Here is a 16,055-nt window from a genome sequence, read left to right on the forward strand (position 1 = left end):
AGCAAACAAAATCAGCAAAGATCTGAACAAATTAAGCAAATTGATATATATAGATATCTACATACAACAATTAGAAAATACACACTTTTTTAAGCAAAATGTTCACAAAAACTGGCTATGTTCCAGGCCAAAAAGAAAATGTCAATAAATTTCAAAGGATAGTTATCACATAGATCGTAAGTATCACATAGGTATCAACACTATTTTTTTTTATAAAGTGAGGTTTTTTTTAAGTTTATTTATTTTGAGAGAGAGAGAAACCCAAGCAAGCTCCACACTCTCAGAGCAGCACCCAACTCTGGGCTCAATCCCACAAACCGCGAGATCATGACCTGAGCCGAAATCAAGAGTTGGATGCTTAACCAACTGAGCCACCCAGGTGCCCCTCAATAATATTTTTTAAAAGCACAACTGAGTAGAAAATGGACAAAATACAAAAACATCAATATTAAAAAAAAAAAAAGGGAAACCTATATGACCACTAAATATAAAGAGGTGTTAAACATCATCAATGGTCAAAGAAATACAAATGAAACCACAATGGGAAATCATTTTATACCCATTTTATTGCAAAATCGTTTTTGAGTCTGACAATACTCAATGGAGAGGATGTTAATTCGTGGGATCTCTTATATGTTGCTGATGGAAGTATAAAGTGGTGAAATGACTTTGGAAAATGATGTTGAAAACAATTTTGACATTATCTCCTAAAGCTGAACATTAATTTATCCTATGATCTAAAACTTCCACTCCTACATATATAGCCAAGAAAAACTCTTAAACATGTACAACAGGAGAAACATAAAAAATATTCACAGCACTATTATTCACAACAGTAAAATCCTGGAAACTATCTAAATACTTAGACTGTGGTTCATTCATCCAATAAAATATTAGACAGCAGTCAAAATAAAATGAAATATGCCTTCATGTAATAATATGCATGAATCTTAGCAAAATCATATTAAGTGAAAGAGTCTCAAAAGTATACAGGACATAGGATTTTATAAAGTTTAAAACAAAGAAATGTACTTTTTAAGAATACATACAGATGCAACATAACTTTATTAAAAGCAAATCATCAGTCATAAGAATGATGACTATTTCAGTTAGAGAAGGCAGAGATGTGGGATTGCACAGGTAGAGAGAGTCAAGGACCATACGCAGAAGTGCATGTTGTCAAGTAATGGATGGCCCATTTGTAGGTCCTTACTACATTCTTAAAAATGACTAAGCAAAATGGGCCATGATGAGTGTGTCATAAACCAAAAATTATGATTGAAAATTAATTCTGATGAATTTGCACTTCAGTTCCAAGCAGATTACACTGTTTTCTTTTTTTGTTTTGTTTTTAAATAGGCTCCATGCCCAATGTGGGGCTCCAAGTAAGTTTAAAAAAAGAAACTGCAGAATTCTGAAGCCAGAAGTCAGATTAGTTTCAGGAACCCTACAGACAAAATTTGGAAAAATCTTCTATAATACTAAATAGATAATAAGTAAGATAATCTCCTTAGGAATATTCTAGTATGTTTCCATTCATCTATGTTTCATAGGAGTGTCTTATAAAGATTCATTCATATTCTTTATATAACACTATATTTGGTTTGTTCAAATAACACTTGTCTCACGAATCCAATTCATTTTAATAAGGGCTGGTGATAACATTAAATACAGATTTCCACTTAATGTGAGATGGCTGAGGTATTCTGATCCTCTAGTTCTCAAAGGAATAGTTCTAGTGTTTCATCTATACCCTATAATGCTATACCCAATAAAATATGAAACAAAACAGTAAGCCCATCTAGAGTAAGTGTGCTATTATTTGACACCAAAGAAGAAAATCAAGTTAAATTAGTTAAAATTCTAGAAAATCTGGTGAAAAACTATGCTTTATACTGTCCCAAAGATTATTTTAACAAATGAAAATCCTTTATTTCCCAACCATTCTCAGGATATGAAGGCTTAAGAAGCCCGACTTACATACCTTTTCTTACCCAATCTCCAGTATGAATATTTATAGTCACGCCTACTAAATTACTACTTCGCTGTCTTTTTTCCCAGAGAAAATCAAGAGCTTTTCTTGCGTATTCCTATAATTAAAAAAAAGAAAAGCATACCTGAAGAACTATATGTCTCTGGAAAACAGGAGACAAAGAAACAAAAATCAAAGGCTCACAGCATATTTTAAGAATTAAGTAAAATTCCTAAGATAAGAAGATTTATTATATGAAACTTCCTTACAAGTAAAATCTTGGCTTTTTTTCTTTCAGCCAATCAAGTCTAGTTAAAAAGAACAGGTCTAAAAATGCTATTTAGTGGCAGTGATCTCACTTTGAGACCATCATGTTCATCTACTCTGATAGTGCAAGTTCACATTCACACATGTATTATTAAATTATATTAATTGCTGCCATAATTAAATGTACTTGCTAAAATAATGCCTATCATTTAAATACAAAGTGAAGATCTCCTTAGATAGTCTTATTTAGAGAATTAGAAGAGAATTTCAAAGTTCGTATGTCATCTTTGAAACACAAACAGGCATTTCAAGAGCCCACTTCTTAAATAGCATAAAACTTTGTTACTGAAGACTAAATATATTAACTAGTATTCATTTGGCAATACCAAATTTATAACCTTATGATACCATTTTTTTCCATTTATTTTTACCCATTGGACACTAAATTAAAATAATTTCTGATCAAATTCTTGGCTTTGGATGAAAAAAATGTTATAAAAGATAAAAGCAAAGGACATTACAGGAGAGTTAAAATTAATTTCAGAGCATGACTCTATTTAGCTTTGGAGAAGTACTTCTACAAAAGAAAAAAAATCGTTAAACCAATTTGCCACTTTGTAGATCTAAGAGGAGTGTAAAATAGTCTTAACTCTTGATTCAACTTATTTATGCTGATTTTTTAGAACAAAGCAGATTATGGCTTTAATTAAACACTAGAACTTCAGGGCCAGAAGTTTCATAAAGATTATATTTCCTTATTCCTATCTTACAGCTAAGAAAACAGGCCCAATGAAATCAAAGATTTATCCAAAGTTTAAACCTGAATTACAGGACAACTAATATGAGAATTCTTATCTCTTTATTAGATCAACACCAACAAACTTTTTCTGATAAGGGCCAAATACTAAATATTTTAGGCATTACGGGTTATACAGTCACTGTCACAATTACTCACCTCTATTACTGTAGCACAAATGGAGTCATAGACAAAAATAAATAAATAAGCATGGCTGTGTTTCAATAAAACTTTATTCACAAAAACAGGCAGTGGCTGGATTTGGCCGACTATTGTTTGCCAACCCTATATTAGATCAATGCTCTGTCAAGTGCATCAGGTTGCTTCTCTTACAATAAATTAACGTATAATCCTAAGTTAAAAAGATCATAATTTTCAAGAGACTTACTCATAAATACAAAATCGACTAGTGGAAAGAGTATGGACTTTGTATGTAGAAAGACATGGATTCTAATTCCAATTCCACTCATTCACCTATTTGCTGTGCATCTTATCCTCTTTAAGTCTCACTTGCCCATCCTATACATGCATCAATATCTCAGAGTTTGTAGTTTGAATTAAGACAGTATGCAAAAATGACTATACTTTTCAATGAAAGGAAAATATGTCAGCAAAATACAAAATAAACACTAAACCAAACATACACATACACACAAAGACCACTTGACTTATTTTAATTACACTCAGATCCAATGTCTTTAAGTATTCCCTATTTCGGCTTGTTCTGTGTGCCATCTGCTGAATTTTTAAAAATTTTCCTAAATCATATGTTTGAAAAAGAGGGTATTTTGTGATACTATTGCACTATAGTGACATGCTTAAACATACAGATAAAATTAAAGGTGTGAGACACAGCTAGTCCACAACATATTACTTAGGGAATATTAAGTCTTTTAGATAAGAAATACCATTAACCTTGGAGTAAAAAACTTACAGCTATGACTCTGTCAAGACAAGAGTAAAAAGTTCACTGTGTTTCAGTGAAGCTTTCAGAAATGCAATAGACCATCCAGAAGTAGAATAAACAAAAAGACAGTTTTTCATATAAGACGTTTGTGATATCAAATTCATAGAATATAGCTAAAAGTCTTCTAAGAATAGAGCTAAAAATTTACAGAAATGCAAAGTTGTATTTAACATACAGCTACCTCACAATGACTTCTGGGGTTTTGACAAAAACCATGTGATGGAATCCAGACAAAAGTTCCCTAAACTAACAGTACTCCTCCAATTGATAATCCTCATACTTGACCAATGAAAAAAAGATATAAAGTTAGTTATGTCCAAAACCCAAGAAATCAAAGACTATGAAAAGCAAACCTCAAATATTGTTGCTCCTGTGAATCGACTTAAAGCAGCAAACTCAAGGATCAAGGTACCTGCACAAGCTGTACAGGTATCTGTCTCAGTTCCTGTCCGAGCTTCTGGTTTTCTGATACCAAACTTTAAATTAATCTAAATAAAATCAGAAGATTATCATTAGCAACTGTCAAGAGATAATGGCTTCTGGATAAGAGATTATTTTTCAATCAAGATTTTTCATCAAATCATGGAAATAATTAATAAAATACCTAAACACTGAAATTTAATCTGATGATCTTTGTGACTTTCCAATTTAACATCTAGTGAAGTATATACTACCATACATATATCCATGGGGTAAGTTTTCATTTATGTCCTTCCTCAGTGAGACCAAAATTAAGTACCCATTTAAGAATTACATAGAGAAAATACCTTCCAAAACAATTTTATTCTCTGGACAGTTTAAACCAGTTAGTACAAGAATAGGATATTAGACTAGCCCTAAGAGAAATTCAGTTTAATTGAGAATTTGTGAAAAACCAGTACTATATTAGCCCTCCACAGTGAAAAAACTGATTAGGTATGGGGTGTATTTAAAAGATTAAAATTTTGTTTAAAGGCTTTAAAAGTTCTGAAACACAGTGTATAGCCTTGCTGATGGGCTATCAAACAACACAAAACATTTTTTCCAAAGGAGGTTTTTTTTTTTTTTTTTTTTTATAATTCAAAGACAACCACATCATACTACGTGATAAAAGTGGGTGAACCAGAACCAAACTGACTAGACTGATCATGGTCTTCCACAGTCCAAATAAATAACAAAAGAGCAAGCATATGCCAAGATTTAGCGTAATAACAACAACAAAACAAATAAAAATCATGTTTCTAGGTCACTTACTATTCAGACTCGTAAGGAGAAGTTCAAATAAATTTGTATTTCGACTTAGCTGCAGAAATCAATTGCTGGGTATGCCTATTACCTTAACAGTATCCAATCAACACTCTAGGAATACCTATGCATGAAGACAGGGATAATACCCACTCACCACCAATAAACAAATAACAAGAGTGAAACATAGGTGAGACACAGAGCAGATTGCTATGTTGGCCATTTACCTCACTTTGCAGAATGCCACTTAAGGCAAAATTTACCTCATGTTTCATGTGCTATTAGCCTAGCAGCATCTCTCTATCTCCACTCAAATTCATAATTATCTCTATCATTTGTAATTCTGAAAGAATAAATGACTTTAGGTAGTTCTGAACCAAGAACCAGAATGGGAACCATCCCTTGTCCTTTCCATGTTACCTATATCTCTACCTACAGAATTAAAATTGAGAATAAACTTTAAAATTAATTTACATTAATTATGCTAAAGTATAATAATTTTTATAAATATTTGCAGTAAGAGTCAACAGTGAAAATTATTTTCTGGTTAGTTCTACTAATTATTACAATCAACTGACCAATAGTTATCTACTACGTGCTGGGTATTACGTTAAGACATAAAGTAACTGAAAAGATCCTTGTCCTCAGGGAGCTTAAAATCCAGACAGAGCAAATAAGACAGACATATAAATGGAGATGGTAACTAATCATGGAAAGTCACAAGTAAGTGCCAAACAAATGGAACTGACAACAAATGCTAAGATCTGAAAATCAGAAGAAATATCATTGATATATAATAAAATATCACATAATTGGGGGTAGCTAAGGGCTAACAATGGCGAAGTCCAGAGTAGTAGTCATGGCAAAGCAAACACAACAGGGGAAACATTTATATACCACTTTTAGTATCTTTTCTCTTAACAACAAAAAAGGAGATAATTTGAATCACTGAAGTTCTGTACATTAAAAATATTTAAGATGTTTGTATACTGAATTATAATCTTTATTTATTGTTCCAAGATGATCTCTACAAAATGCTATAAAAGGACTATTTCTTAATACAGCTATTTATAGTATCATATCATTTCAATCTCGTATGTTGAAGGTGAGTGTTACTAAACAACTTTCAAATGCAAAATCTCCAGGGGCACTACTATTTCTACAAGACAAGAAAGAAGCGTTGAGTGCCTTTTTTGCTAATGGAAATCCTACTGCTGACTTTTGCTCTAGAGGCTAGATAAGCTCCACTCCTGACTAGATCTCAAAAGATGGGTGTAGAGAGGGCACTGGTAGTAGCATCCATTTAGTCATGAAGAAGTCAGAAGCAAGGAGCTTACTGCCCCTTATCTGAAAGTCTTAAGACAAAAAGGGATAAATGTATAATAAAGGTTTTATACTTAGAAGGAATTTGGAAACTGGTTCCTCCTGATCCTGTGTTCCTGAGAGTCACAAAGTAGTTCTTAAAATGAAATTTTTTTATTAAAAAGTAGAATTTTAAATTACCTACATTAAATTCATCTATATTATATATTTGCTACACCCATTAAACCCCTAAAATACGTACTGAATCATAATGGAATTCTTACTAACCCTGTACTTCATGGATAGAATCATCTACCTGATCTTAGAAATGAGGTCTTAAATGAAAAACTGGCAAAGTACTTTTAATTACGTTGGAGGAAATGGCATCACATACCGTGGACTACCTCTAGGGTTTATACGCGGGTGGAATAAATGACCATTAACTATTATAGCATTTCTGTCCTGCAAATTTTGGAGTCAAAACCATTAATGCCATACTATCAATTATGCATGCATATCTAAGAGAGACTGTACAAATTTTCATGAGCAAAAGCAGTATTTAACAAGTGTGAATTAAGGAAGGATGGGAAGATACTTATTTTCTGTCTGCAGTCTACTTCTAAAAAGCAGTATCAAAAACTTTGATACTTCAGAGTATAAGAAAATAACACATTCTCTTTATTTTACTATAATACTCTTAGCTACTGTTTTATATTTTACTTTTTTTAAATGTTTATTTATTTTTGAGAGAGAGTGCAAGTGTGCGAGTTGGGGAGGGGCAGATAGAGAGAGGAAGACAGATCCAAAGCTGGCTCTGTGCTGAGAGCAGACAGCCCGACGCGGGGCTTAAACTCACGAACCAAACCGTGAGATCACGACTTGAGCCAAAGTCGGTTGCTTAACTGACTGAGCCCCCCAGGCCCCCCAGTAGCTACTATTTTAATTCCTTGACTGTTTCTCCTGTTACGGCAAAAGTGAAGACATGCTAGATTCCCCATAATTCAGCACCTCCACTTATAACAAAAACTAAAAATGTTTACTAAAAGTAAATCCAATTAAATAAACATCTAGCTTATTCAAAATAACTTTGTTTTTAATTTTAATATGCCAAGAAAATAAAAAAATCAACAAATAAGTTTAACCATACTAGAAAGCAAAGAAATTCACATTAAAACAAGACTCCATTTTTTCTCACTAAATTAGCAAAGGATAATTCATATTTTTGGCAACAGGACAATGACACATATACTTTTATAAAACACAGAGTAACTATAAAAGTAGAACCCTTCTGGAGAACAACTAGGCAGTAAGTACCCAAAGCCTTAAAAAGCATTCCCTACTTCTGTGACTATTTCCTCTTCTAGTAATTTATCCTATGGAAGAAATAAGTAAAATGATCTGTATAAAGACGTTCACAGAACAGCCATTCAAAATATCAAAAACTAGAAATTTAAATAAGAGATTGAATAACTAGTCTGTTTTACTTAAAAAAAAAAAGTGTTGGTCACAGTCCACTAAATTGGTGGGTAAAGGAATATATTGTAACCTCCAGTTTGAAAAGCACTGCTCTAGATCATGGTCAGAGGTTTCTTGATGGTGAAAGTTAGTCTTACTTGATTTGTATTGGGAGAAAAGTTACTCCAGGTAATAGAGATGGTAGGCCTAAAGGCATGGAAATGTAAAAACAAAAACACATACTTTAGGTGTTTGGGGGGACACTAATAGATTCTTTTGTTGAAATGGAACACTCATTACATTGGGTATGAGGTCCTGAGAGAACGTCAGAAAGAAAGCCTACTGCCAAACCATAATGAATTCTGTAAGTTAAAAGATACTCTGTACAATAGGGAGTCAGTAAAACTTCTGAGGGTAGTTTGATAATTGTTATGTTTTAGTAAGATTAATTTTTAAGCCTCTAAAGAATAAACCAGAGAGAAAAGAGTAAGATTGGAATTTATAACAGTATAGGAACAAAATTATACTGGCTTCAACTAGCATAGCAGCAATAAGGAAAGAAAAAACTAACAGAGCTTGGTAATGGCTGAGGGATCTAACTTGGACAAGAGGGAGAGAGCAATAGTGTTAATAAAGAAATAAATCAGGAGAGAGAGAGAGTTCTTTCCATATTCAATGGCTTCTTTCCCTTTGCTTTAAATATAAAATTTTCTGGGGTGCCTGGGTGGCTCAGTTGGTTGAGCGTCTGACTTCGGCTCAGGTCATGATCTCGCAGTTCGTGAGTTCAAGCCCCGTGTCGGGCTCTGTGCTGACAGCTCAGAGCCTAGAACCTGCTTCAGATTCTGTGTCCCCCTCCTTCTGCCCCTTCCCTGCTCATGCTCTGTTTCTGTCTCTCAAAACTGAATAAACGTTAAAAAAAAAAAAAAAAAATTGGGGCGCCTGGGTGGCGCAGTCGGTTAAGCGTCCGACTTCAGCCAGGTCACGATCTCGTGGTCCGTGAGTTCGAGCCCCGCGTCAGGCTCTGGGCTGATGGCTCAGAGCCTGGAGCCTGTTTCTGATTCTGTGTCTTCCTCTCTCTCTGCCCCTCCCCCGTTCATGCTCTGTCTCTCTCTGTCCCAAAAATAAATAAACGTTGAAAAAAAAATTAAAAAAAATAAATTAAAATAAATAATAAATAAATATAAAATCTTCTTGGGGGGAAAAACACAAAACTCCCTCAAGTGACTCTGCTGCCACCTCTCTTCAACTACCAACACGGACACCTAAAAATGAATGGTCCTATATTTTCACCTACTTTGAACCCATCTTTCCCCTTTATTCTCCCATATTACATCCTTTAAGGCTCTGTTTGCATCTAATTCTGTTGGTTTCTAAAATACCTCCTTTCAAAGCTCTAAGATTTCAGAATACCATAGCTACTGTGTGGTTCTCTTCCTAACAAGTCTCTGAACATGCTCTACTCCCTCCTCATTCCCCTCCGTCCTGTGTTCTCTCTATATCCTCTCCTCTGGAGAATCAATACCCATGCTTGCTGATGCACCTGTGTTTTCTCCCCAAGTAACTCCAAACCCAAATTCTAGTCTGGCATCTGTTTCTCCCTCCTGCAGCATAATCTATCTAATCTGTTACACAGTGGCACATAAAAGGCTTAAACTGATCAAAATTCTCATACCACTCAAACACAAATTAATTGAAATGTCAATATAAATGTATCATATAGTGATGAAGCATTTTACTCCAGCCTCAAGCAAATGAAGAACAATGGCTCCAATCACAAAAATTCGTTTTTTTAAGACAGCAAAGGAAGGATATAAAGACTGCCATATTTTTCAGAATTACTTACTCTTGGATAAGGAAGGCCACTGGTAGTATTGAAAGCTGGTAAAAGTTTGTAACCCAATTGCTTTGCCATTTGGAGAAGTTCATCATTGTACCACTGCATGTACTCGCCTTTTTCTTTCAGCATGATTGCCAAGGAGTGTCCGCCCAACAGACCCCTACGATCACAGAAATGAAACATTATCCATGTTTACAGATACTTTATGTTACCACCTAAAAAGATGTGGTATCTAGTTATCAACAGTTTAGCACACATAAGGAAATTACATAGAACTTGGGTTTTTTTGTTGTTTGTTTTGTTTTGTTTTTTACCTAACTCTGGCTACTCATTTGATGGCAAACCACAGCCAGTTCAAAAAAATTTTAGATGTTCTATCTGCTGTAAAGTGTTTGGCATTCTCTAATACCTTAACATTTCTTATAATAAAGAATATCCGAAAAAAAAAGAATATTCTAGAAATAATTTATTTTAACAAGTTTAACATTTGATTCTAACAAATTTTAAATTTAACTTAATTATATCATGAAATCTGTAATTCTTACAGTATAACATTAAAAAACCTCCCCACTCTGTATTAAATGTAATAGATTAATAAACTCTGTGAAATATTTCCTAAATTGAAGACTCACTTTATCTGACAAAAGGAAACATGTTACAATAGCATAAAAGTAACCATTAAATATAAAAATTTAATAACATTGAAACTTGAATTAATAAATCCTATAATTCAGTATTTTTAAATGTTCTAAGAACATCTCAAGTTGTTTAGTCGAAAGGTAATATACATTTAATTTCATTTGGCTTGAAGAGGTATTGGTTAAAGATAGCAAACTATGTAAACTAGCAAAAAACATGAGATATAGCTGATATGCAAATGTTCAATCTCTAGTCCTTTTTTTAACAACATACAGGGATTACCTTTGAGTCTACAACTATTTCCAAAGCCTGCTGCTGTCTGTGTCTGATACAATGCAAGGCCATCTCACAGCCTCTGTGTTTCATAATATCCCAACTTGTATCTTTTAAACTTAAGAAATTTCTTGCTTTAGTATCATCAAGAAATAAACAGTATGCCCTAGGCTTTTCTGTTATTAAAGTTATAGCTTTAGTGTCTTACATACTTACCCAAGAACTCTGATGTTTGTTTCAAAGACTGATACAACTACATCATTATCTAAATTAACATCTCTTAAAACTTTTCTCACTGCATCTTCAAATTCTTTAGTTTTATTTAATACCTAGGAGAAGAAAGTTATGAAAATAAAGTTCTTTTCACCAAGTAAAAGAGAAATAGTGTTAGAATGGCTACTAAAAGCAAATTAATACCTTAAGACTCTAAAAAGTGACACAAACAAAATGTTTATCTCAAGCCTATGATAAAAATGTGGTATCTAAACCCCCTCCCCAAATTAAATGCCTACATTATAAGGAATCTTTATACACTTCTTTTTTAGACACATGAAAATATCATTAACATTTACAAGAGTCATCACAAAACCAGTTTAATATATAACCCATGACCTAGAGCTGCATGAGACGAGCTCTACTCATCTCACTGACTTGGTTTCCAAGTCAAAACAACTCGAAAACTTTTTACCAAACATCAACTATTCACCAAACATCATTTTAAAGGTTGCTTACTCTTACCTTTATTTTTTGAGAGACAGTGTGCATATATACATGCAAGCAGGCAGGAGAGGGGCAGAGGAGAGGGAATCCCAAACAGGCTCCCCGTAGTCATCACAGAGCTCCACGCAGGGCTCGATCTCACAACCCATGAGATTATGACCTGAGCTCAAATCAAGAGTCCAACGCTTAACTGACTAAGCCACCCAGGTGCCCCTAGGTTGCTTACTCTTGTAAGAGAACAAACACATCATTCAGAGAATGACTGATCCTAAACCAAACACTACCTGCCATCTTCATCCATGGATGCCCTGAGCCCTAATTGAGGAGGAGTATAATGTTGTGATCAAGAGCAAGCCCTGATTTGAACTCTGGTTCTTTCACTCCCTACCTGTATAATCTCAGTCAAGTGACTTCTGTCTCTGAGCCTGTTCCCTTACCCATAAAAAGAAGAAATACCTACTCTCATAGGACTGATTTCTTAAGTAATATATATAAAGTACTTTCAGTAGAGTGCCTGACTTAATAAGTGTTTAATATCATTGCTGTTATAATTATTATTACCACGAGCATCTAGAATCCTAAGGATTCTATGGATTCTTGCAATGAGCTCCATAAAGTGGCCAATGCATTTCATACTTGCTTTTTCAGTCTCAATTAAAACTGTGTCAGTGAGCCCTCAGGCTCAACTACTGATGCCAACAGTTAAAACCATAAATAGACAAGACCACTTAACTCAAGTTCTAACTACAACCCATTGTGTTTATTTCTTATTGCACTTTCTAGAGTCACTGACAAGACATTTTGCAGTGACCAGAACATTCCAACTGCCAGACCAGAAAAGCCCTGATATCAATGGGATGCCTAGAAGACCACAACCTACATGTCCCCTTCCCTGCCCATGATCATGAGTTGAACACCTACGGACCCCCGCCCATGATCACAAGCTCTCTGCCTGTTCTCCTGCATGTACCCCCCCCACCTCATTCCCCAACCTCCCCTTATAAAATTCTAGGTGTCCATCTTGCCTGCCAAGAGGTCAGTTGTACTTACCAAGAGGTAAGGCTTGTACTTGCTACCTCCCCCAGGTATCAGCACCCAAAATAAATCTCTTTTCCAAACCCTCTCTCTTGAGTTATTGACTTCTCAGAGTTTATCAGAGTTTGTTTGCCACCAGTGTTGGTAAACCCAGCCAGACTCTATGTTTCTGATTTGTCCAGCCCCCTCAGGATTCCCGAGGAGGGAATGGTTGGTCAAGACAGTGTGCCAGGTCTTAGCTGTTGGCTTCCTGAGTTATGGTTGTGATAGATTGTTCGGTGACAGGTGCACAATTATGTGGTATTTAGACTCTAAATCCATGAAAAACAGTTTTCCTTCACTTGATTGTTTTATCTTTCTGTTTGATAATATTTTCTAGTGCTTTTTCACCTGATTTGATACTTTCACTAAAAATTCTAATTTAAGTATAAAACATTCCATAAGAATTTGACTAAAATTCAAATAAAAGTAAAATTCAGGGTAAGTCCTGAGTAAAATATACTATGAAGCCTGGTTTTAAACTAACTGCTTTTCCTTGTCAATCTCCAAGTCCAAGTAAATTCTGCAGCCAACGAGTGCAGATGCATACCTTTTATCACTTTTAGAATAAAACACAACTGTTTCACTCACCCACACATACACTTCTTAGTGCCATTTGTTAATCTTATTCTTCTTCCTGAGTCTATCTCCTGAGAACTACTTCCAAGAACTGGACCAGTGTTATTTGTTTCAAAGGAGCATAAAAGTGAATAGTCTCTTGATCCATAATTAGAAAATTCACTCCAAATCCTCTACTGGTTGATGGGATGGGTTATTTATTTTGAGAGAGAGAGAGAGAGAGAGAGAGAGAGAGTGAGTGAGTTGAGGGCACGGGCAGGGAAGAGGCAGAGAGAAAGAGAGGGAGAAAGAATCCCAAGCAAGCTCTGTACTCTGTGCTGAGCCTGATGAGGGGTTTGATCTCAAGACCCTGGGATCATGACCTGAGCTGAAATCAAGAGTCAGATGCTTAACCGACTGAGCCACCCAGACGCCCTTAGTGGATGACCTTTTAAGCTCCTAGGTGATAACAAAGAATGAATTCATGTCTCTTCCTTTCCCCTATCATCTTTAATTTATTTTGATATCTTTCTTTCTATACATTTCATGGTAATGTAAAATTTTAAGATAAATTTAAAGTTTTAGTTCTTGGCTTCATTACATCAATAGAAACCAGGTGGCTAGAATCAGGAAGAGGTTAAATTTAAAGATCAAACTAGGACAACAGAAATTATATTTAACATATCATGGTATGACCAAAATAAAAATAGAGTTTTATGTACATATGTGATATGTTCTATTAATATTTTCAAATAAATCACAAAATAAATAATCACAAAGTCAAGGCAAAGTAAATTAGAAATATTAATACATGTATTGATAAAATGTACAAGAAAGCACTCCTTTTAAATGTAGGAAAAAAAACTTTCTAAACTACTTTAATTCTTCTGTTTAAATTAAAAAGAAAATGTTTAAAATAGTGTTATGAAGTTATGATATGTAATAAGTTACTTAGGTTATTCCTACTTGAAAATACTAAAATTTAAAGAGTTTATATAAAGTATCATTTTTTAAATATTTGTAAGACTTTATCAATCTTCCTTCTTAACCCTTCTTGAGGATAGCTTCAACAAACAGACAAATAGGAGTTACTTATCTGAATCTGAACCAAAGATCAGTAAGAAATAATCCCTTACAGTTAAAAGGAAACTTAAATGCCTAGTCTAGGCCCTTCTGAGGTGAAAACAGGAACCCAGAGAAGTTAAATAATTTGGCTAAGGTCACATACATCAGTACAGTCACAAAGAGCCCGAACTCAAGTTTACACCCAGGTCATCGAAAGCACGGTCAGCTAACCAGCAATAGCAGCACCACCAAGTGGCAGCTTATGAGAAACAGAGATTCTTGGGCCCTGGCTTCAGTCTATTGGATCAGAATCTGCATATGAGCAAGGTGCCCAGGTGACTTTGTGGTATGTTGGAGTTTAAAAAACACTGCATCAGTATCCAGTATTTCTCAAACTTTAGCATACATCAGAATCATCTGGGAGCTTGTTAAAAAACAGACTACTGGGCCTCACTCCCAGACTTTGATTTAGTATGTCTGGGGATGAGGCGCCAGAATTTTGCATTTCTAACAAGTTGTCAGGTGATGCTGCTGCTGCTGCTGCTGCTGCTGCTGCTGCTGCTGCTGCTGCTGCTGCTGGGATATTTTGAGAACTGATGCCAAAGTATATAATTGGCAAAACCTGAAAGATATCACCTGGGTAATAATTAATGACCACTCAATTAGAAGCCAACAGATTTCTAAATATGGGAAAGTTACACAGACTGAAACCACCTTTTTTCCTTTATTTCTGATAAAAATGTTTTACAGCATATGATATCTGAGATCCATGTTCAAGAAAATCAACTAAGAGCTTACAGAGAGATGATGGGGAACTTGCCACAGGGAAGGATAAAGCTGACAGAATGAGAAATAAACATAATTTCACCTACGGTCTTTCCTAACACAGAGCTACTGCTCTTTGCTTACTCCACCATGTCAATCAAGGTACATGCGAAGAGTATAACCCAGCTACAGTTACAAATAAATAACACCACTTAGTTCCTCCCAGAGTGGTAATTTGTGCCTCCGGGTACAAAAGGAGGGAAGTGAAAGGGGGGGCGGGGAATGCAGAGGCGAGGAAAAAGAAAATGCCTAGCGAAAGAACAACGCAGAAACAATACTGGGAAGAAAATCTTGGTTCTGAAAATTTTCTGCCACCCCAAAGATTTTTTGTTTTGCTTTTTAAAATATTAATCAGTAGTTGAGATATTAACTCAAAGCTGAGAATTATGTCCTAAGGAAAATCCTGAAACAAGCCTACTTTTACACTGTAAGTGGTCTAAAAGTAGAAAACTAGAAAGATACTGTATTTAGAAATCATGACACCTAGAACTCAATCTTTCTCCTCTGTCATAACAGACCATCCCCAATCAAAATTAATTAAAATGATTTTGTATCCCATGAGCCTGAAAAGGATTGCCCAGAAGTGATCACTTAGTGCCAAAAATCACTGCTGGGTAAAAATTAATTTTTTTAAATGAACATAACCTATAGGAATTCTAATTTAACAATTTTAGTATCACTGTAGTATGCCATGGAACAAATATATCAATGGTGTTTTCTTAATCTCTTTGTATAAAGGGAAGCAACCTTCCTGATTAAAAGTGCCATCACATAAGCTGACATATCTACAAATTATTTCATTATCTCCATGATTTCTACATAATTTCATTTGACATTCACGTGGAATAATCAACTCAATAGTGTGAAAGCAGAACACCTTAAATTCTGAAAACTTCTACTTCAGACTTACTGTGTAATGATTGTATTCATATTTGAGTGTACATATGAAATTTATAAAATAAGTAAATTCAAGAAGAATCCAACCTACCACAAGAGTGTCCAAAGAATCAATCAGTGTCAAGGAAAATCTAAGAAACAAGTATAATGAGATACAAACCATTAGAGTTCTGAATACTTTATC

The 16,055-nt window shown here is 34.7% G+C and overlaps 1 protein-coding gene across 10 annotated transcripts in view; it reads right to left on the bottom strand.

Annotated features, from left to right (window-relative positions):
• Positions 1–16,055, bottom strand: part of EDEM3 (ER degradation enhancing alpha-mannosidase like protein 3) — a 79,938-nt gene that overhangs the window by 43,676 nt on the left and 20,207 nt on the right. For all 10 annotated transcript variants that reach the window (XM_086693827.1, XM_086693824.1, XM_086693823.1 and 7 more), the window contains 5 exons: positions 15,963–16,002; positions 10,949–11,061; positions 9,827–9,980; positions 4,356–4,490; positions 1,985–2,090 (listed from right to left, as the gene is read on the bottom strand). In XM_086693827.1, coding sequence (XP_086549953.1) covers positions 1,985–2,090; positions 4,356–4,490; positions 9,827–9,980; positions 10,949–11,061; positions 15,963–16,002 — 548 coding nt within the window. The remainder of the gene's footprint in view (positions 1–1,984; positions 2,091–4,355; positions 4,491–9,826; positions 9,981–10,948; positions 11,062–15,962; positions 16,003–16,055) is intronic.

Source organism: Puma concolor, chromosome E4 (genome assembly GCF_028749965.1).
Source record: "Puma concolor isolate L17-30 chromosome E4, mPumCon1.1.hap2, whole genome shotgun sequence".
NCBI classification, from domain to species: domain Eukaryota; kingdom Metazoa; phylum Chordata; class Mammalia; order Carnivora; family Felidae; genus Puma; species Puma concolor.